Below are 24,074 nucleotides of genomic sequence, written 5' to 3' on the forward strand. Positions count from 1 at the left end.
TATTAATCTCTTCACAGCTGGTCCAAACAGGAGGGATGATGATGCCAGTGACCACAGTGAACATGTCAGCTTCTTTAAAAAAAAAAAAAAAAAAAAAGGAGAACACACCTCACAGCTGGCTGGAAATCACAGTGGAGTTTTCTGAGTCAGCATCTAGTGGCCATCAGAGGAACAGCAGGTGAGGAGACACATAATAGCAGCCCTCAGTAAATCCTTGTGGCAGACACTTGCTAATGACACATTAATGTCACATGTAGGTTTTACCAGAACACTTTGACACTGAGAACCGCTGCTGCTGCTGCTGCTGCAGGGTACATTTGTCCAAACCTTTTTATGCCAGTAAAAATGAAGCTGCTGTCCCATGTTTAGAGAAGTGTGTCCTAGAAAGCCATCGTTTTCCCTCAGTTTAACAATGTATCAACATCTGGTACTATAAATCAGGGCTGTGCTGTTCATTACTTACTGGGGTTTACAGTATAACCCAAAGACAGGGGCACCAAATGACACTAAAAAAGACATTTAATGCTTCAAAAGAAAGTGACTTGTAGCAAAATACAGAAGCGGACTTTATAAGAGACAAGCCCCAGAGACGTGGTTTGGCTTGTTGATTATAATCCTATTAATTGGGCCCGTTAAAGCATTTTAAAAGGCACCATTAAGGGCTGTTTAAAGAAGCAGTTAAACAGAGGGTCCAGGGGTTAAGGTGTCTATCTTTTCCTCTGCAACGAGAGCTCTTTGAAATACCGTGAAAAAAAAAACAACAACCCAAAAACAAAACCTCCTGTCAGTCGTGGCATCCGTGTATATTTTCGTGTCAGCGGTTCTGGAAGTTTTGGTGTTAAACGGAGCTGCATGCGGGGACTTCTCCGCGGCTCGGTGCCGGGCGGACTGAGTGACGCCCCTCCTGCCTGCTTTGCCCCGGTCGGGGAAAAGGCGCATGTGTGTTATTGCTGTGATGTGAGTTGAGCCGCATCCAGACGCACTGGCCGCCGCTGGCTCTCTCCCACCCCCCACACCCCCTCCTCCTCTCCTCTCCTCTCCTCCTCATCTTGGTGGTGGTGGTGTTGTGCGCAAAATCTCCAGCGCCGGACGGACGAACGCAGTTTGACGGTACAAACGAGCGGCACTGCGGGGGGATATCAAAGAAGAACAAGAAGAAGAAGAATAAAAAAAAGAGCCAGCAGAAGCAGACATGGATATTTAACAAACATTGACATATTTTTTTTTTATCTCTTTGTTTTTTTTTTCTACCCCATGATGTTGCTCTTGCCCCGGGGGTGTTAATTAAACCTGCTCGATGTCTCTCATCAGTTTATAACCGAAACAAAATGAGGATTTCTTCTCGAGGCTGGTTTCTGTTGATATTCTGTGGCTTTTGGGGACTGGCAATGGGAGCTTTCCCGAGCAGCGTTCAGATCGGTAAGTGTGCATGGAAAGCCTCAGTGTTAATTTAAAGCAGAAAATGAATCATGTGGATGAATCCGCGGACGGTCCTGTCTGCCGCCTCTTGCCCTGCCATTCAACACCTCAGCGCTACTCAAAGTGGAAATTGTTGATTTCCTCCGCGTTTTTTTTTTTCCTCCTCTGAAATAATCACACACACAGGGGCAGGATTCTTTCCTCTGTAGATGCTGTGCATGTTTAACACACAGGCACACACACACATACACGCACACACACGCACCTAATGCGCTTTGTATCTGCAGGCTAGAGTGTGTATCCCAGTGCACTCCGCCACTGCAGCAGATCAGAGCAGCAAAGTGTGTGTATTCCCTATGCAGGCTGCCTGTGCATTGACTGCCGTTAACACTCTTGCAGACCCCCGGTCCTGGCGCTGCGATAAACCTCTGCCACGGTCCCATGAGCCTTCACAGCATCCCTGCTTCCTGCTCCCCCCGGTTGCACATAGCCTACCACCAAAAAAAAAAACGCCTCCATGTTTGCATTTAACAAACTTAGAAGTGTTTGTCACAGGGAGGAGATAAAGGTGATGGATGTGTGGTTCGTTCCACTGCTGTAGCAGATTGACCTGCATGATTTAATGGCAGGGAATGAAAAGAGGGGCAAACTGTGACCTCCAGTTGTTGATCATCACAACCCTCCCTTAAAAAAAATCAATTATCAGAAAAGCAGTCATTCATTATTTCCCCCTGTAAAAATCGCCTCATAAATTAATTGTTATCTTGTTGTATGCTAAAGCTGCATTTCTGAAAGTGAATATTTGCTTGCACTGAGTTTTTATTTTTTATATTTTGGTGGGTTTTCCCTCCACTGCGCCCCTGCTTGTATCAGAGTTGACGCACATTAGAATCAGTCAGCCTGATGAAAAATGACAAGCTGTTCAAATGATTCTCCTTGTCCTTTTATATCAACGTGATACTCGAATTCCCAGCCTCCCCCCTTTCCCTCACTCCAGGGGAGGTCAGGGGCCAGGGTCTGTTACAGAACAGCACCCCTGGAAGTCAGGACACTTGAGCTGGGTGGGTGGGAGGGAGGGAGGGGGCTTCATCTGTGGAACTGCTGTGCCATCATGACAGACGTTCAAGTGATATTTACTGCTGATTTAGCCAAAAGAAAAACACAAATTAAACACATGGTGTCTTCATGTGGTTTCTCTATTTTAAACACCCTCATACATTATTATTTGGCCAGTGACAACAAACATTGATGCACTTATTGTGTTATCATATTTTTTAACTCTGCTACTGTGTCCTTGTCCTGACCCCCTGATGTTATGTAATAGTTCATACTTTTGAGTGGCTCCATCAGCTTCTCCAATCAACTCTCAGCTGTTAATCAGTTAATTGTCACTGAAAAATCAACACTTATCCCCTGGTAAATTTATGGTGTAGCCTACACAGACATGCAAGCAGCAGAAACAATTGCACCAACGCACTGTGCTACCACCTCAGATTCATTTTGACACTAGTGAGACGTGAAGACTGATCCTGAGAATTATATGTTGCCGCACTGTCTTATTTCTTTTGGTGGGGCTGCAGCCTGGTGTCAACACACATTGCGTCGAGGGCAAGGAAGGAGGGGCATCCCTGACAGGAAGTGGATCCATGAAATAAAAACGCACCAAATTATCAAGATTCTATATGTTTGCAAAGCGCATAGGTTCAAATCCTCCTTCAAAGTGAAGCAGGGTGTTGAGAGTTGGTATTGAGCAACAGTAAAAGGTTTTTCAGAGTTCTGTAGGGATTTACTGGCTCTCTCTGAAGGATCCTGAAGCTCTTGTCACTTCTGAGGAAGATCCTAACATTATCTGAATAGTCTTGCTCTGTGTGTGTGTGTAGAATAGATATACCTATCTTAACACCGTGCCTTTCTTCAGAGGTTATACACGGAGGTTATGTGATGTATAACTGCTCCATTTCTTTTTGTAATTCAGAAATGAACTCTTTCTGTGAGCTTTTGATAGGAAGTGTGAATCAATGGGACGTGAAACCAATTTCATGTGCATCAAAACGTCTCCACTGCTTTATCTCCACTGGCGATATCTATGGGATTTATAGGATTACGCTACATAAAGAGGGCAACGTATTCATAAGTTTACCTTCTAAAGAGGTCAGCTGTCGAAAAGACCACACTGGCATTTTGCTTAAAATGACATTTACACAGTTTCATCCTAGGAATTATGGCCTTGAGTTAAATTTTGAAATGTGAAAGGCACTGCTGCTAACTTAAAACACCACTGACATTTGCACAGCCATGAACAGCTTAGTCCAGATCTTTGTAAATGAGCATGGCTGTAAAAGAAAAGAAGAGAAACCAAGAGCAAACTCACACATGAGACGCTTGATACTGGAACTACTGTCGATTCAGCAGGACATCTGATGAATATTGTATCACTTTTTTTCTCTGCTTGCATTGAAATGAAACAAAGGTGATTTACATGTTAAACAGGCTGTGCCACAAAGCCCAGAGGTGCTCAAAGAGCTATGACTTCCTATATTGTAACATTAAGGCTGAATTGACAGCAATAGGATATTGGCAAAGTGATTTAAAGACCAATATTGGCCTTTCATTAGGTTTCATATATTGTCCAGTCAGTTGTGTCCACCACTAATATGATGGAGCTTCCTCTCTGGACATGGCTACTAAAACAGTCAGTGAAACCTCTAATAAGCTTTAGGTGGATGATTTTAAAAGCCCTATATTATGACTGTCTGCACAAGAAATATGGCATCAGTCGATTTTTTCAGACTTAGTATTTCCTGTTTTTACCTATCAATGATGATGGTTTCTTGTATCTATTTCTAGGATCCTTCTATTCATACACCCTTAACCAAACAGCTATTTTTTTTAACCATTAACATTACAATAGCTGTGTTTTTCCTTTTACACACAAACCAAGATTCGTCCCCTAACCTTCAACCAAGTATTTCTTAGACATGCCATCCACTCAGTCAGCGCAGACTGCAGTATCTCAGCAGCTACTGGACGATGTGCAGCTGCACACATTCATGGTACCCATAGGATGAATCCTCCTGACTGTGGTCGTCTGACCTTTCCTCTAGCACCATCTCTAGGTTGACATTTTTAATTCAGAGTGAAATGTCTCCACATCTGTTTGATACATTGCTATGACATTTCTGCCAGATGTCAACGTCCCCCTCAGGTTGAACTGTTGTGAACTGATCCCTGCACTTTTTCTCTTAAAGCCATTGTCAAGTCAAAAATGACATTAATTAATGACATCATCCTCGCCTGTTTACTGCTGATTAGCAAATATTAGCATGTTAACATGGTGAATGTTTCCATCAGCACTGTCAGCATAGTTGTCATGAGCATGTTAACATGCTGATGTAAGCATTAAGGTGAAACCACGCTTATCCTGAAGTATAACATAGATAGATAGATAGATAGATAGATAGATAGATAGATAGATAGATAGATAGATAGATAGATAGATATTGTTATTGTTATTCAGGTGGAGGCTCATTTGTGACCTGACAGAACCTTGGTCATATAACGGGATGTGATCGTACAGAAAAGGGTTTGATCCACTCAAGCAAAAATTAAAAAACTTATTTTGCTCCTTGATTCAGTTCAACTCCTCTGGTCGGGGCCCTCAGCAGGGGAGGAATTGTTAATTCTCAAAATCCTCCTCCACATATGATGTATATACGAATCACTTGTGACGGGTTTCATTCTCATATCTGTTTTCTCTGAGGGACTTTGTCAGTTTATGTGAATGTGTTTGTTGACCACCGGGTCTTATCTTCGAATGTTTTCAGATGGTTATTTCAGAGGTTTTCTGCCACCTCTGTGCAAGTACATTTTTTATCTGTAGTCCCTTCTCATCAGACCTGTGTCCTCTCCCCCTGCGCTCTCTCTCTCTCTCTCTCTCTGTCTCTGTTCAGGGGGGCTGTTCATCAGAAACACTGATCAGGAGTACACTGCCTTTCGCTTGGCAATCTTCCTGCACAACACCAGCCCGAACGCCTCGGAAGCCCCGTTCAACCTGGTGCCTCACGTGGACAACATCGAGACGGCCAACAGCTTTGCCGTCACGAATGCCTGTAAGTTTGCTCATATGTTGTGTTCGTGTGGTTAGTTGCGGGGGTTTAATTACAGGAAACCAGGATAATTAGGTTCCCTAAAAGCAAACACCACGTTTAGGATCCTAACTTATTAGTATTCTGTACAAACACAGGAAACATTGTTTGTGTTTAGCTTTACCTCCAGCTGTTTAAGCTAAGCAAGGCTAACCACATCCTGACTCCATACAGGTAGATGCTTAAAATAAAGTATTTCCCTAACGGAGGCTAATGACTGTAAACATCCTCCATCATTTACTTCCTGGTTAAACTTTGTGTTCACTGCAGTCGTATGCAAACGGTTTTCCTGTGGAACGAGGGATCGTTACCAACATTCCTGCCGTACTCACCAGTGGTTCATATAATCTGATTAAACTCTTGGCTCGTTTGCTGCTTGTGTGTCTTGCCATGTCGGGTTTGGGCGCTGTTGTGTCATCAGATCTCAGCAATTACATTTGCGATCATCACAGTGTTATTATTACTGATAGAAATAACGATTGAGAGTTGCAACAGGAATGATCCTGTAAAGCCGGGTGTTCTCTGCGATGAATAACACAACATCAGCGTCATTATTAGCTAAACTCGGATCAGGATCAGTGCCAGTAGACGTAGTAATGGTATGAATGCTAATAAGGTTAAATTATAGTGATTATAACGGGCGTCATCCAAAAAAAATGACACACAGATGAGATGACACATATTTTGGTTGTGTGTCACTAAAACAGCTTTTGTGTGTGTGTGAGCGTACAGTAAATGTATATGCGTGTATGTGTGTGACGTGTCAGTACAGCTGTGTCTGTGAGTGTCTGCTGGTTCACATCTGATCTGAGCAAAGCTGCACACGCTGAGGGCGACAGCAGCTGCAACCACACACACACACACACACACACACACACACACACACACACACACACACACACACACACACGCTTAAACACAAAAACAACAATCACACATACTGCCATGGTTAGATTTCCTAATAGTAGTAGGCAGTGATTTTTAGCGATGGTCCCTGGGGAAATGTCCTCTTTCTTTCCTTCTTTCTCATTGTCTGATTGTGTGTGTGTGTTTGTGTGTGTGTGTATGCAGGGTGTGTGCGTGTGTGTGTGTGTGTGCAGGGTGTGGGGGTTCCCGTAAAGACCATAAAACACTGCAGCCTGATGTCTTGTGCTATCTATGGTGTGATCTGGTGTTAGAAAAATCAATGACTAAATTAAGCAGAGAATGAAGTGCTGTTATGTTTGCTTGGTAATTGTGTGTGTGTATGTGTGTGTGTGTGTGTGTGTCGATGACGACCAGGAACACATTTTCAGTGATTAAGTATTTTGAAAAGTCTACTCTTGCATTTTAATTGCTTATATCCCCCCTTTAGATTTACTCTTGACCCTTAAATTACACTGGAGGCCTCCAAAGTAGCACTTTGGCAATTTGGCACCAAATTTATGTTGAATCGCACATTAGCAGCTCCTTTTTGCAGTTTACCCATGGATGTACACATAATAACCATCACTGAATTACTTTGATAATGAAAAAAACTTCAAAACATAATGATTCTCAAGCAAGTTCTATGATCAGGAGTTTATGGTTTCTTAGGAGATTTATACACGATGGACACTGGAGATAGTGACATGACTGGAAAGTATAATGCACACAGAATCTAAAATTGTGTATATGTCACCAGTGTTTTCAAATTGAAGTGAGTTATAGCTCCATGAAAGAGTATGAAATTTTGCCCATTCAAACTCCCTTCACGGTATGAAACCCTCTGATTCACAGTGACAACAACACAAATGCAGGATAAATTCAGGATAGTGTGTTCTGGTACTTCATTCAAGTTATATTACAACTATTTGAACAACATCTCATGAGCGATTTTCAACCTTCCACGGAAAAGGTATGTGCATCTTTGTAGTGGGATCACTGGAAACCTTGAAACCGCGCTGATGTAAGCATTCGGCTCAAATGCTTTTATCACTAAAACCGACGTATCAGTAAGGTTTCGCCTGTTGCTGACCTAAGATGAAATCACAGTAGATGAAGCCGTATTGATCTCTGGAAATGAGTGCCAGCAGCAAACAGAATAATGCAGGGAGAAACAGAAAAGTAGGTTATGAGCACAAGAATAGAATAACAGATGAGCAATTAAAACTAATACATACTATATAAATGCATATATAAATATACAGCAGGCGGTTGCAACGTAGCTCAAGTGGACTGTGAGGAAAAGCATGAATATTAATACGGTCCTAGTTTGGAATCATTTCATATACAGTCTGTTGATTATTTGGTGAAAGCCTTTGCTGTGGATAAGCATAATGATCCCGATCGAAACTACTGCAAATTGCTGAGTATTTTTCACAAGTGTGTTATAAATCAGGTTGTAAAATCTAATCTCACATACTGTATCCTTGTTTTAACGTTCCCTTCGTATTCGCTTGTATTTTACCTGGCTGCAAGTGAGGCAGGAAGCAGCTCGATGTCCTGCTGCCCAGTGGTGGAGGCACGTGTGGGTGTAAACCGTGTATTTCCAGGAACAGAAGAAACTATGGGATTTTTCACCTCCAGTCTAATGGCTGCACAGTCACAGGAAGTGAGTCTGCAGCCCATTGATTGGTCAAGCCAAATCAGAGCAGAATTACATGAGCCAATCAATGGCTCTGATAGCTCAGGGCCAGCGGGAAATCTGAGATCGAACGGCATTGCTTGTTTTCACCCCCTCGTTTTACATTTCTGTGTCTTTTTTTTTCTTTCCCCCTTTTCATCCCCTCCGTTATCAAAGGCCCTGAGATAATGGTTATGAATAGGCAGTATTACTATGTGACGTTTAAGGGCATCGTGTACATTTGGGATGGGGAGATGAGAGACGGAGCTAATTTGTGAGGAGAGATTAGGCCATTCAGCGCGTGTGCGTGCCGCTGTCAGGGAGGCGGACGGGCATAATTGGTGGGAAGACGAGGACAAATGTTGTTGTATGTTCCCACTGTCATTGATAATCATTGTGCGGACCCTCTGATAAACTCTGCCGCGTACGTTTGATTAACAGCGCAGCCCTTAATTATACACAGCGGGGTTACTGGTGTTGCTGGGATGTAACGCTACTAATAAAAATTTATCTCGTAGGTCATCTCACAACTTTCAAAGATCCTTCACGCAGCAATATCTATCTGTGTCATTATCAAGTTAATTGTGACACCTCGGTGTAATTACCATCAACAAATGAGATGATGGTCGCACATTTGTTAGTCTGTTTCTCAGTGGTGGTGTTCAGTGTTTCTTGGCTGGGAATTTATTTGTGGTGCTTAGCTCTGTGGGGGAAACTGGGCTCCTGCCAATAAATGGACTTCTGAGGGCTATTTGTCTTCTTCAGAAGAAGTCCAAGTTTTATAAACACATTTCATTATAGGACAATAACTCGAGAACTGAAATTTGTGTTTTACACTTTTACAGTTTTTACAAAAAAGTTCTGTCTTTGTTAAAGGGATAGTTTGGGTGTTTTGATCTGGGATTGTGTGAGGTAGTGATGTGTGTACACTACCTGTCAGTACATCAGATCTAGAGCTGATCTTCAGCACCAGCACACAGGCATGACAATGTGTTGCTCTGCATAGGGACCAGAAAAAACAACCCAATTAATTTATTTTTTTACACACTTTCTGTTTCTGGCTTTTGGCCCAACGCATAGTTTGAACCACCTGCAGACACAAGCTAAACTGTCTCTTTACCACTCAGATGGCCGCGTATTTTTCATGCCAAATGCACCCTGTAAAGGTTTCTGGACAATATTTGTCCTTGTTTTGGTTGATTTGGTTATTATGGACACACATGCATGGGAATGTGTGTAGGGATATGGTTGAAAGGTGGTGGAAAAAAATATAGTGTAGGATCTGAACTGCTAAAAATGTTATCCATGAATTTTATAACTACCTCACACAACCCCACATAAAAAAAAAACTCTCCCTTTAAAGAAGCAAAACTTACTTGAAGCCCCCATAATGTAGAATTACCATTTGTCGAACATCAACCTTAAATAACGTAGATGCTGATATATATCATAGTGTGAACTGCTCACCAGTGTTATAATGTAATGAAGCAACAACAAATAATTCATTTACTAATTCAGCATAAATTTCACATATTCACTGAAAATAACCCTGGAAAGTGCTGAAGTACATTTAATGTAGGAAATGTAATCAAAGACACATCAATGTTCTTTGTTACTGTATGAGCATGGACATTGTAATAATTTACCTTGTAGCAATCCGAGCACGCACTGAGCTACTCGAGACCCCAACAAATCCACTGTGAACTCCTGTTTGAGTATAGGACATAAAAACTACATTTACCGTTTGTTTTAGGAAATGGCCGAACCTTTTTAAAGAATAAAATCACATTTGTGAGCTGTTATTCTTAAATGCTATACCTATCAGGGCGAATTCATAGCAATAATACGCACTATTGCCTTGACTCATTTTTATTTATTGACAAATTTAAATAGAAGGCATGTAGTTAACTCAAAACTGTACATTTTTTATGTTTTAATGGCTTCGTTGTGCACATCTTGTGAGGGAGGAAGGTCACTGTTGATTCATTTATTCTTTTGTTTAATGTGCAATTCTGAAATGTCTCAGACACAGATGATTGGATTGTGTTCAAACGTAGGGAAGTGCTGCGTCTTCCTGCTGCGTTTTGGCATTTTGAAAGAGGTCATGGGGTCAGAAAAGTGACACAATTGTTACAGAGTGGTTCGGAGGAATATGTCTTGTGGGTAGAAATGCGTAATGCTGCCTTGTGTCACCTACAAATTATGCGTCACCGATGGTAGATGTCACTGAGACAGAAATCTGAATGCGAAATTGTCTTTTTTTCCCCCCAGCACAGCACATTTCAGTCTCTGTGTGCTGATGTTGGGCAAAGAAAATCCCAGTTTCTCACATGTGTGGAAGGGGCTGGAGGCAAAACGCCAAAGCACCAGACCACCTGGTTCATTATGAAACACTGAGCCAGCATGACAGTGATTTCATGGATCTCTGCCTTGCTGTCAAGGTGCCATTGCCGGTGAGGTGCAGAAGTTCGGGACAGCCGGAGCGACTGTGTTGGGAGTGTGTGAGTCCTTGAGCTTGAACGGCTTCTCGAACATTTTGTCTCCTGGATGTGAGGACATGTCCTCAGGGGATTCAGAGGGAAAGTCAGTCAGAACATCCAGGTGTTTGTGCACAACGAGAGAGTTTTCTACATCACCTGTGAAACGGGTTTGGCAAAAAAAGACAAGAGGCAGAAAATTGAGGCACTTTAGCCGTGGTACTCCTGCAGTACTTGAGAACTTTTGGATATCCGATGTATTTTCAGTACGATCCTGCAGATACACTTTAACAAGACTTTGGCAGGATAATTCTCTAATCTCAGATTCTCCACATTGAAGTGTGAATGAAAGTGAGGAGCATACATGACGGGAATCACGGAGAGAGCCGCCCCTCTTGACGGCGGGTTGAGACTCCACCCACCAGATTTTACTCAAAAGGACAGGTCATATTTTCATGACATAAAAGCTTGAGTGATGTTCAGTGACCTGCAGACAAAACCTTAGTGCTCAGCATATATCTTCAAGCATACAAAAGCTGACCACGTTTGTCTCAGTAACCTCAAATTACACATTTAAAGGACTACGCCATGCTTTTACCACTGTAGCACAGTGGTTACATTATTTACATTCAGTTTACATTTATTATTCATGTTGTGTAGTCTGGTAGTTTTGTGAAGCTGAATGCAAAAAAAAATAAAATAAAATGAATAACAGCTTTCTGTTATTTTCCTATTCAAACTATTTTTCCAGTCTTCTGAGCTTTCAGCCACAGTGAATGGAGCTGTGGCTCAGGTGTAGATGTGTGTAGCTGCTCAAGGATGTTCTTTGATGCCAAATGTGTGTGTCACCTGGATATCTGTTCAGCCATCGCTGTAAGAAATGAGGTCCTTAACTCAAAGAAAACCACACATTCTAATCCACAGACACTGGTTTAGTCCAGTTTGGGTATTTATTTGAGAAGGGTAGCCTAATCCAGTTTAACCTGGTTACAAAACAGCGTCATACACGAAGAGGTTATAACTCTAACTCATTCTTGACCCATGTACTTACACAATTGGTAACACCTTACTAATAGAATTAAATGTTTTGGTTGGTGATGTGAGCTCTTTAGAGAGGAAGTGAGGAATGATTTGAGGAAGCCAAATTTAGATCTATAATGTGGTGTTATTTTAGAGTTGCCATTAACCACATTCCTAGTTATTCTGTTACTGTCTTGACTTTGATTGATTTTATCTGAAAAGAGACTCTTTGTTGATGCATTCATTTACTGATTTGAGAAAACCAAGATGGATAAAGCTCAAAACGTTTGACCTTTGCCTTTACATTGTGTCTTCATGAGCTGTTTTGTTGAGATCATGGTCTGTTCAGCAGAGCAACAAACATGAGTGGTTTGGTGGTTACACAGGATTGGCACTATGGCATCTCGGCTCATCTCCATACCTGCAGTGGTCGTGGGTTACTTTCGACAATGTGGAGGATGATTAGCAACACTTTGGGTCAGTCTTTGAGTTGAATTTTCTGTATGTGGGATCTATTTTAAATGAGCTAAATCTCAGACGCTAATTTCCAAGCTGCTAGGAGACAAACTATACATCCGGGGCGGGTTGGATGGAACGGTTGAGTTAACTGAAAGTAAATGTGAACCGGGATATTGAAAAACTTCACCTCTGAGCGATGGACAAAGGGCTTTGGAGAGCTGTGTGTAATCGAGGTTCACAGTTTGAGGAAAGTGAGCATTAGATCTCATTTGCCTTTGTTCTAAACTCCAAATTAAATAAAGATCGAGACCTCACGCTATCATGTAGAAAATAAAATGAAAACCAATCAATATGCCTCTGAGCAGCTGCAGACGTCTCAGCGGCGGCATGTGTGTATGTGTGTGTGTGTTACCATTTCATCTGCAGTTCATTCATCCAATTGATCTTTTGTGTGTTTCGTGGTAGGTAGCCCCCTTAACCATGAAGCCAGACAAAGGTTGAAAAAAAGGGAGCGTGGGGGTGGAATGGGTTAATTTGACCTCCTACATGCGGCCCCTGCCTTTGCCTTCATTGAAACAGTGACATCTTAATCTGCATTGAGTCATTTATATTCAGCGTGGCACTCTGACTCACTCCAGATCCAGATAGCGAGCAGCCTGCACTCCTATATGTACTCATAGGAGACTCTGCATTTTCTCTGCTGCTCACACGTGAACATATGCCTTCCTTGTCTGTCCTTGAGTATGAAAAAGCTCTCCCATTTGTGCGTAGTGTGCTTAGTGTGTGTGTCTGTGGGCATGCACGCAAAAATAATCTGTCTGTGCTGCATGTTAGCCCTATTTAAGTCTATTATCTTTCCCTCCATGGGCTCCATTCAGAGGGGCTCTTTGCGCTGTAGAGCTGCCCTTTAAATGGCCGCCTGCGCCCCTCATTTGTCTGAGGATTCTTCTGAAGCGGGAGTGAAAATATACAGGCCTTTTGGCGACGCACTCTCTCGTATGTGTGCGCGCGTGTGCGTGTAATGGCTGGTGTTAGGAGGAAAAGGATGGAAGGGAAGGAGGGGGAGGGGGCAGCTAATGAGAGATTAATGTGGCGATGCAGGGAGGAAGATGGAGGATGGAGGGGTTGCGGAGATGTGGGGGGGGGGGTAACAAGGACAAGGAGGTGATGGAGGGGAAAGTAAGGGATTTTTACAAGAAGGGATTTATTGGCATAGTAAAAGGTAAAGTCTGAGTTATTTTCATGTCTGTACAAGGTAAAATATGACTTTTCCTTGGTGCAGTCGTATTAGCATGTATAACCTGTCACTGGAACGTGTGACAGGGCATTGTTAGTCATAGGTGGATAAATTTAGTCTAGACATTTCGATGAAAAGTGCCCTCTGCATCATCCTGTGCGTGGAGCAGCAGCAAAAACACGTCCAACCATAGAGTCGACGTTGCACTCAGACGGCTCTGACCTGGGCTGCACCTGTGTGCCCGTCAAAATAAGAGTCAAGTTCTCTACCGGTAGAAGTTGGAACAGAGGATCGAAATTTAGTTTTCTCTCTGAACCACAGCTTTTGCAAAATAAACATACAAAAACTATGGTAGTAACAAATGTATAAAAAAAGGAGGATATGGTTCAAATATATAAATAATCAAATATTACAATGAAGATAAGGTTCAAATCATCAGACATGCTTGTTTATTGTGTCATTAATAATTTGATTTAAAACTTAATTTGTAGTTTCATAGATTTTCCACAACTACAAGGCTTCGCTCAGTCAAGAAAATAGACAGATCAGTCACAATGTTGAAACTATACAGTGTATAGCTACTGGATCGCTTTGTGTTCAGACACATTTAAAACACAGTGTCCACTCTCACAAGTATTTATCATATATGACTCATTCGTCATTTCTGCTTTAGTGGAAAAGATAATTGAAGAAGCTGAGGTTCACCAGCCATAGCTTGAGATTTCCTTTCTTTTTTTGTGTGTGTGCGTGTTGAACGTTGCTCCCACACAAACTCCACAAGTGTGTAATTGAAAAAAAAATCAGCTTTTATCTTTCATTAACGACGCAGAAGTGATACCTCGAGTGTTCAGCTGAATGCAGAGAATCTTCTCATGTGTCGATTTCTTTTTCATGTTTCTCCTTCCACTTTGTCTCTCGCACCTCCCTGCACCTCCACCCCAACCCCCCACCCGCTTGATCTGTACACTGGTTATGTAAGTGGTTCCCTCCGGTGTGTTTATATGAGTGTGTGTCTGTATTTTTGTGTTAGCAGGGGTCACACAGGTTGAGGAAGGCCTCTGAGGGGAGATGTTGAACTGAGCAACAGTGTCAAACCTGAAAGAAATCCTTTTCTTCATGAAAGTGATGCTCAGCTGCAGAGCATCAGCTCTAAGGAGAGAAGCAGCAAAGACACTGAAATGTCAATTATTATAATCAAACTGCATGTAAAACACCTCCTGTCTGTATTTAGAGCCACTTTCCTCTTATATGCAGGTTGAGATGTGTCAGCAGGCCATGCACTACACTTACACAGCCACCGTCATCTGTGGGGAGTTATTGGACATTTAGAAGCCATCAGGGGTGTGAAGCAGCCTCGCCACCTTCTTACTCAATTAGAAAATCTATTTTTGGACGCGAGCATGTTCTGATGGATTTTCTCCAAACTAGGACAGGAAGTCATGCCAGTTACTTTGTGTGAATCATTTAGAGATTTTCTTTTCAAATTTGAGCATCTTTGAGCTGCCATTTGATTTTTAATGCATCACTGCAGAGGGAAATAAAGCCACAGTCAACAGCACTGGGTAAACATTTATTATAAGTAAACAAGTGCCGAATTTAACATTTTTTTATTTTTTTATTATTATTTAGGGACAGATCGTCTGATAAGTAATATGAATTTATTTATTTCTATTTGTTCTATGACTATAAATAATAAGTTGAGCTGCATCTTAGGAGCAGAACTGAAGTTTTGTTGAAGCTCACTTTTTGCTTAAATCTGTTTGTCCACGTTGGCTGGACAACTTAATCCTCACCTGGGGAAAACAATTTGTCCATGTCCATGTTGAATGAAAGAAGGGTCAGGAAATGATGGCGTCTAGGTAGGTAATTCAAGTCGATCAAAAACGAAGGAATAAAGTCCCACTTTCTTCCCTAACTGTAGATATGACTTGAAGATATTATTTTTTATTCTTGACCTCATGGGAAAGACTAAAAATTACAAACGTTGGTTTGCACAAAATAAAAACTGTCCCAAACTGCATGTTGACTGACCTTGACACACCTTGACATGTCTAGAGCTGTTGTGAATGTCCAGTCTCGAAAGTGCTCCAACAGATTATTACCTCCTTCCAGTGGAAGACAGTCACAGCTTTGTACTTAGCTGTTCACATGAAAAAAGACGAATGTCTAGCTTCTTTTCCTTCACAACACATCTGGCAAATTATAGTGTGAAGTAGGAGTGAATTGAGCTGTTAGTTTCTGATACTGTTAGGAACAGTGTTACCTAATCCAATGTTGGAAAGGTGCGGGGGGTTCATGTTTCTGAAGCTATTTAATAACCTCACGAACAACTCTGATGAGTCATGGTTCATCCTCTGGGGAGAAGGAATAAGTGGATACCTGCTCATTATAACTCCTGTGTCCAAGTGAAACATTTGACCTGATTGTGGTGTTAGTGGCAAAAAAGGGCAAAGGTCAAGAAAATCTATTGAATGAATCCGTTAAAGCTCCAAATGAATAGGAACCCAGCTACTCTTAATAATTGATAATTTGTCTTGCATTACAGCTTTTTTCGAAAGGGAAGTCTGACCTGGAGACGGTGGTATAGGAAAGGTCAACGGGGTCATAGGAAATCTTTAGGAATGATTCCATGAAATCGTTCATTTCAAATCAAACTCTAGCGGACTCTGCGTAACAGGTGCCTTAGCACAGTGTCTTGTACCCTTTTGATATAATAATTATTATATTGTAACATAATGAATCAACATTTCAGGATAGGGATGTACCTGGATGCACCTAATCAGATTGCCTGAGCTTTCCTCTGCTCTGATGTCAACTTTGACATAACCATGGCAACCTTTGAGTGAAGAGGGTGGGGGCACAGCTGTTGCAAATCAGCTGATTAGTGACACCTCTGAGATCCATGATGTTTGTCAAACACTGTCAATTTACAGCTGCACACAAAACAATGAAATACACACATTTTAAAATAGTTTTAAATAGTTAAAGCAGGAAACATTTGGCAGTTGATTTAATTTCAGTTTGTCATTGTAGGCTAACTGACGCCACTTTGCATTTATTGTGATTGGGGAATTACTTTCTGAGCTCCTTGTGATTGGTGGATTAGCTTTAACCACTTAAGGATATTGGCCCAAAGACTTCAGTGCAAAAACCCACAGCAGCCAACGCTGACCTTGAAACAACCGTATCAGTCATCTGCTAATATCAACATTGTGCATGCAACATTAACGCTAATGAAAGCCTGACGGATTGAAGGGAATTGCTTTGCTCAGAATATTTGGAGAGACCGACAGAGAGTGGAGTGGGAGGGAAATAACAGTAGGTCTGCGCTCAGATCACAGTGGATGAGTCGTGTGAAATCACAGATGGGTTTTAGCAGGAACACACTCTGGCCAGGGGAGTTGTTCTCACATGCTGGAGGATGCTGTTACAGCCTCACATACATACACACACTTATAACGTGCTGCACGCATGAGCCGCTATCACATTTTTGAAATGACAGGAAGTAGACTCAGCCTTCAAGCTGTGAGAAATCCCTTTGGTATGTAGATCAAGTGAGGAGGCTCATGTTTAGCTGTAAAAACCCTCATCATAAAAGGACTGAGAGGAGGCTCAAATCATGTAAGAAGTCTCATAATTATGTTATTGAGTGGACATTTTGACCTTATTACTACATTATTATTTTTGTCTTGTGCTGAGGAGGGTTTGTTTTACTTTGAAGTAATATAATGTACGGAATAAATCATTTTATTTTCCTCCAAATTACAAGTTGTATTCATGAGATATAAATTCACCAGCTGCCACAGCTTGACTTGCTCTGGTATAACCAGTGGTTTATGATGACAAAGAACTCGATAGTGCTGTAATGTTACTGAGCACATAAACTTCTCAAGGATTCATCAAAATTTTAAAAGGAGACACAAAATGTAGCATGCTTGATTCCTGTCTGTGGTTACAGTCAATTAGCTTTAGTAATGCCACCTCATGAAGCTGTCTTGAGAAACCAAACAATGCTAAATATTTTTGATGAGATACTTTGAGAATTAATGCGTGTCAGGACTGTAGCTCACTTATAATTTAATCTGAATTCTTCAAAAGAAATTTGAAGCGTTATGATCAAAATAGTTTCTGGAAACTAAAATGTTGACCAAAGTTCTTGTGGTGTGGTGGTTTGGTTCACTGGTCCAAGACAAGTATTTCAAAAAGCACTGGATGGATTAGCAGGACACAGGATCCCCAGAGGATGAACTGGGTTCAGTACATCTCCTATACAGTACCATGATTAGTATCAGTAAGTGATTGCAAACCCTGCAAAGACATCCAGCCTTTAGCTGTCGTTTGTGTTTACTGCATAGTACAGTAAATAATGGGATGTTAGCATGCTAAATCAGCATGGTGAATATCATAAACATTACATATTGGCATTTTAGCACAGTTATTGTTGACATATCAGTACTCTGACTCCGCCCTTGTCAGCCTTGTTTCTAGCGTCAGTCTTCAGCTAAATAAGCTAAAGTTAGCAACGACCTGGTGAACATAGTGGAGCGATCATCAGCTTAGGAGTCAAAGGAGGTGGTGGAGGCCAAAACAGAGCCGGGACGTTTGACTTTTTGGACTTGACTTGAGCAGATTTAGAAATTCATAAAGATTTTCAGAAATTGTTCTATTTTCTACTGGAAGTGAAAAAAGAAGCCTCTTTGCCACATTTTTCTAAAATGTTCTATTATGCTGAGAGATGTTGTGTTTTCATCTTGCCTACAGAATAATCATCAAATAATTCAGACTTTTTCAGTGAAATATAAATACTTTTTCTCTACACCGCCTGTGTTTGCCATCTCTAAAAAGTTAATCATAACAAATATGGGATGTATTGGAAATGGATAGTGAAGCTGTGATGACTCAGCACAGTTTAATACAGTGTTTTTCAGTCAGTGTTAATGAGGTAATTCACTGTCATCATCAGCCTGGTGTCAGGAACGTGCTGTGAACAAGACAAATGAGCAACGTGTCTGTTAGTTTAATGAGTAGGTGTGTCCAAACAATTAGCAGGTCTGCTACGATGGCCATTATATTTCCGGTGTGAGCCGAGGTGCTTTGATGGCGAAACCCTCGGAGGACTTTGTTCATTAGCTACAGTGTTCATTAGTTTGAGGTCAAGGGGTCAATCTCCCACTGAGTTGCCCCGGGAGGGACTGGACCTTCTGCTGGCACACAGCTATGACCTCTTCACCTTTAACCCCGCCCCCTCAAAAATAAAAATGGAGGGGAGCCAGCTGATGTCTCTCAATCCAGAGCTGAATGTTTCTCATCAATTTCATAGCTATAACTCCATAAATTGGATTTATAGATGCAAAGGTTTGACCTATTATCATCTTCCTCAGTGTTCATTTCTATATTATGTTGGGCAAGGATTTGCTCAGTAGCAATTGGAAGCTATATTATGTGCATATTCGAAATAAACAGTACAAACAAAAAGTAAAATCAGGGAAGTGGGGGTGAAAAATGTGTGTTTCGATTACTCGATTTTTTTCCTATTTCCTTGTGTCCTCTGTGCTTTTCTAAGTCAAACTTGCTATTATAATTTTCTCATTTTTTTTTTTACCGTTTTCCTTCTGAAAGTGGTACATCATGGTGAAGATTATTTTTCTATGTTTTCGTGTGACCAGGCGTGGATTTTTATGGCAGATGTTTTAAATGAATACCTTTTATTTCCTTTTGGTTTGAAGTTAACTTTACTCACAACACATCCTTTACACCCACATCCCTTAGACACAGTGTTCTTCCTCTTCTTGTGGCATGACTTACCACCACCAGCTGATGATCAATGTTAAAGCAGGACTCTGTCGACACCCATGTAAATATCATGTCGCCCACGTGCTCAGAAGTTTATATGCTTCATCCTTGTATGATACAAACATAAATAGGGACCTAGTTGTTAGAAACTTTTCTGCATGATGTTACTGGTGATAGAAAACTGCAGCAGGGACCATTCAGCTCGGAGCTTTGTACTCGTACCTGCGCTTCTGCATCCGTGGTGCACACACTTTAACAGCCGTGTTCATATCAATCAGCATTGATTCTGTGAAGCAGCTGGACAGCTTTGTCTATAGGCAGACATACAATCAGTGATGAAATAACACGGCCCCACCTGAACAATTATCACACACTGTCTCTCTCTCTCTCATACACACACACACTAACCTTTCACCCTGTGCTACTACTGCTCCATACAGCCTAATGATGAAACTATTATTAGAGCCGATCATTACTAGTTACCAGGTCTTTGCAAGCCATTCACCCTGTTTGCCTGTGTGTGTTTGTGTGTCAGTGTGTGTGTGTGCTCTCCCTGCTTGTTGGGTGGCCTCACCATTTCAACTCTCTCCAGCAGGCTAGCAGAGAAGAGCCTGTGATTGCGCCATGATTGGCCAATTATTGCGCTTTTATCACCCCAGATACGCCCACTCATTGGTCGGCAGTCGGTGGGAGGGAGTGGATGAGATGATTCAGGGAAGTTGGGCATTTCTGTTGCTTAATAACGCCGTACAAAATCACTTAGATGATGGTGGCTGATTGATAACTGCAGTTGGCCTCGGGATGCTGAGGTTGCTGAGGGAAAAGGAAACAGGCGGTGAAGGGAAGGGCCTTTAGGAATAAAGACAAAATCATTGTGGCAAAGTAAGGACCCCCAAAAAAAGATTAACTACTAATCAAACCACTTGTTTACTCCATCAATTGCCAATAATCATCATAGGTTATATGATGACAGACCCTGGGCACACAGGTGTCCATGTAGTTAAGTTTTCATTGTTACTGTTGGTATGGTAACCCTGTCTTGTTCTTAAAATGACATCATCATAATAGTAATGCATAATTTGAAAAAAAAAAACTGAACTGTGATTAAAGATGAGTTTTTTAATGGGAACCCTCCACCTCTGTATTGGATTGCAACTGAACTGACTGAATCAGTTTATGATGATAAGACAGCACACCACATGTCGTCTCACTCTGACGTCATGGTAACTGCAGTACTGCAGCAAAGTATAATCTCATTCTTTACATTGTTTTATCTTTTGAGTTTTAAATGTAGCTTGTGTCTGTGATTCTTCAGTTTTATAGTTAAGTTGTGAGGCGGGTATTTAGTCCTGGTGATGGATGGGCAAAAGGAGGTTCTATTGATAAAAGAATATTTTTCTATTTATTAAAAAAAGAAGAAAGGAACAGATTGATACCAACTAGTTCATTTTTGGGACGTCAAACTTGGTTCAAATTTTATGAATGTGAACTAGTTCATCTTCATCTGTATTAAACCAGTTATTTCTCTTACTGTAAGAGTGAACTGGCACGACATTGTCCCTGAACTGCTAACCTGTTTTCTTGTTCGCTTTAATATTCTTTTTGCAGAAATGTTTGGTTTAGATTTCGGCCGGCACTTTTAGCTGCGAGTTTGCAACAGTTTCTCCCCAGTTTTGAGCTTTGAGGAGGAACTGTTCCTTGCGGAGCGTCTATATATAGCTACATGTGAACTACTCCTCTTTCCTAATTAGAATCCGCCCAGCCTTCACTGTGTGTGCACAACATAGCAGTAGTTTTGAGACAATCCCTGGAACATGGCCAAAGTCGTAAGATCCATGAAAACTGACCACAGGAGTGGACATTCATGGCTTTTAACACATTGAATAGTATGAGTATGAGTTGAGGCATAGCTACGTTGTGTTAGCAGTAGGACTAGCATTAGCAACAGTGGCGTTAGTAAATCTGCCGTAAAGGAAGCAGTGGTTTCCAGCTGTGATGCTGCTTCTGGTTCCAGACGAGCATAAAAATGAAATAAGAAGAGCATGCAGTGCTAATTAGATTTTTTAGTGAGGCTTTATTTTGCATCTTTCTTTCTCTGTAATTCACTGATGCAAATTCCCAGCACTGACGTCAAGGCTCGTTTTCTGAGACAGTTTGTAGTGGGTTTGGAGAGCGAGTGGGGAAGCGGCTTGTTTATGTGATGCCCTTGACATTTCTCGGCGCCTCACTTCAGCTCAGTTAGAGAATCAAAACTCACATTATTGAACCGAGGTCCTACAGCCCACCACTACCCCCCACCCCCCCACCCTCCTCCCTCCCTCTTTGCCCTGCTGCACCATGGCTCTGATAATGAATTGTCCTTGAATCCTGACTGGAGATCTTAAACCTCCCCCCTCCTTTCCGCCCCCCCCCCCCCCCCCCCCCCACCCCCCTCTCCTCTCAGAGTAAAATCGCTGACTTGCCTGATCCTGTGGGAACAGACTCCATGATGATGTACATTAATGGCCCAGGCAGAGAGAAAATACCATTTCCATATGACAGCGCCCAACTGGGACCGATGAGATGTTTTGATTCTGTTAAAGAAACAAAGGAGGAGATGGAGGGGAGGAGGAGAGGGGAGAGGGATGGCCTGCAGGTTTAACATGACTCTGAGGGACAAGTTAAAAACAACCAGGTCCCTACTTTACTGCTGCTGTATCGAAATCAGTAATACTTTATTGATCCCAAGGGGGAAATTACAAAGTTACAGATGCTCCCTCAGCAAGAAAGAGAGAGAATGATGTGGATGAAGATAAATTAATACTGTGCTCTTTTTCTGAGGTAATCCAGAGCAAGGGCTGAAACATGCCCTAAAAGCTATATTACCTGGAGATACAACATTTTAGGTTCCTGTAAGAATCTTGATCATTTCTGGAACAGTTTTGAAGCTTTTTTATTATTCGTTCATATTTCAATGCTGAGATCAGAGCCAGTCAAGATTTCATCATAAATGGGGTCGTAGTTTGAAACATTTGTGCAACTATTTCTGGATCCTGAGGTGTTTTGTGCAGTGTAACACAAAAATGTTGTCTGTGAACATTTTACAGATGCGTTGATTGTGCACATTATTGCAACCGGCCAGATTCTTAAAATAATTCCTCTTTACATCAACAGAAAACATCATTGCCGTGTAGCTCTGCAGTCATTCTTTCTTTCATTGGTCGTTCTCGTCGTCTCGCTCCCTCCCTCCCTTCCTCTGTACATCATCACTTTACGTCTTTCCTTCAGCTCCTCTGCCCCATTTCTCTATCTGTCGCCCAAACACACACGCACTCACCCATCATTCACACCACTCCATGTATCCAGGCCTCCTCCCAGTGTTATTTCCTGCCTCCATGGGGAGCTGAGGGTGGGTTAATGAGGCAGACAGGCCAGATGATGCTCCTCCTGGTGAAGAACATCCAAAGTTCCTTAAACCTGCACTTTACAAGAGCCGTGTCTGACACGAGATAAAAGCCATTTGAGGCTGTGCGAATGAACTCAGGTTAAAATACTTGCTTTGGAATTTGCGTCTGATCAACATCTTCCGTTCATACATATATGCAGTCACTTAGAGTGGAATTTGTCGTATTTTAGTGCATCATCATCATCGCACTTACATCGGCTTTTAAAACAAACAAAACAGGAATCGTCTCAAACATGGATTTGAACTGAAAGCAAACACAGATAGTCGCCTGGAAATCCCTGTAGCTTTTGTAGCAAAGTTGATAGCAGTTGTAAAGCAATTAGCCACAACTGCAGTATCTCTTTATCATACTGTGGTGTGTGTGGCTGTGTTTGTGCCTTCCTTTTTTCACAATTAGAAAAAACCTGGCAAGACAAGATCTTCTCTGCTTTGACGTCGTTACTGCTTTGCTACAAGTCTATGTCACATCCAGTACACATTCATGTCTGAGTTGTGAGATTCTGTCTTGTAGATCAACTTTTTAAATTGTAAACGTGAAGTGTTTTTAACCTTCACTCACTTAATCACGTCTGTAGTCATTCAACTTGTACAGTAAATTCTCCCATGTCGTCAACACCAGGAAGTGAAATACGGCATAAAACATAAAAGCCGTGTGTTTATCATTTTGGCTGCACTCGAAAACAAGAGTTTGAGTTATTTTCTCTTAAGTGCAGTTTTCCACAAAGCTGTGAGGACTATGTGCTCTTTGCCAAGATCACAGTTGTTATTGCAGCAATACAGACTGTAAAGTTTCACAAGTCTCTACCCTTGATATGATAAATGCTACATGACCAATAGTCAACAAGAGCTAGTTAAACTTATGATGTTTACCTGGTACAGTATAATCCTCAACACCTCAGCTAGGTGTGTTAGAAATCAATTCAGCCAATGTTGCTAGAAACAGTTGTCCTACTGGTCTTATTTGAGTTCACACTGAAATACTGTGTGTGTATGTGTGTGTTTATGTGAGATATGTCCAACTAGTCTTCAAGACAAAATGCAGTAAACCCCGATGATGTGCATCCTTGTTAGATGGCTTAGATAGACGGTGGTGTGTGTTCGGGTGAGAAAAGGGACTGAAAGATAATAGGCACAAAAACACAGAGCAGGAGGAGGTGGAGAGAGAGATAGAGAGAGAGAGTGTGTGCTCAGGGGAAAGAGGAGATGGGGAGGAGAGATTTTCTGATGCGGCCTGACACTAGCCTAATATAAAATGTAAACACACACACCTGCACACAAACACAGCAAACACAGGGCTCCTCATTGATGTGGATCGGTAGCAGTGGGGGAATAGAGTTGTGTTGTTACTGCACAGAACCGGAGAACTCAATGTTGGACCACATCCAGTCAGCTGTCCTACTCTCTTGCAGTTTCTGTTTATTCCAAGACCTTAAGAAAAATGGGGAAACTTTAATGATCTCTGTAGGGAAATCGATTGTTACAACAGCAAAGTAAA

The 24,074-nt window shown here is 41.7% G+C and overlaps 1 protein-coding gene across 2 annotated transcripts in view; it reads left to right on the forward strand.

Annotated features, from left to right (window-relative positions):
• Positions 1-1,328: 1,328 nt before the first annotated feature.
• Positions 1,329-24,074, forward strand: part of gria4b (glutamate receptor, ionotropic, AMPA 4b) — a gene marked incomplete at both ends in the record, with an annotated part of 113,263 nt that continues 90,517 nt past the window's right edge. For both annotated transcript variants that reach the window (XM_083986058.1, XM_083986059.1), the window contains 2 exons: positions 1,329-1,419; positions 5,370-5,528. In XM_083986058.1, coding sequence (XP_083842184.1) covers positions 1,329-1,419; positions 5,370-5,528 — 250 coding nt within the window. The remainder of the gene's footprint in view (positions 1,420-5,369; positions 5,529-24,074) is intronic.

This window comes from Trachurus trachurus (genome assembly GCF_905171665.1).
Source record: "Trachurus trachurus genome assembly, chromosome: 14".
Lineage (NCBI taxonomy): Eukaryota > Metazoa > Chordata > Actinopteri > Carangiformes > Carangidae > Trachurus > Trachurus trachurus.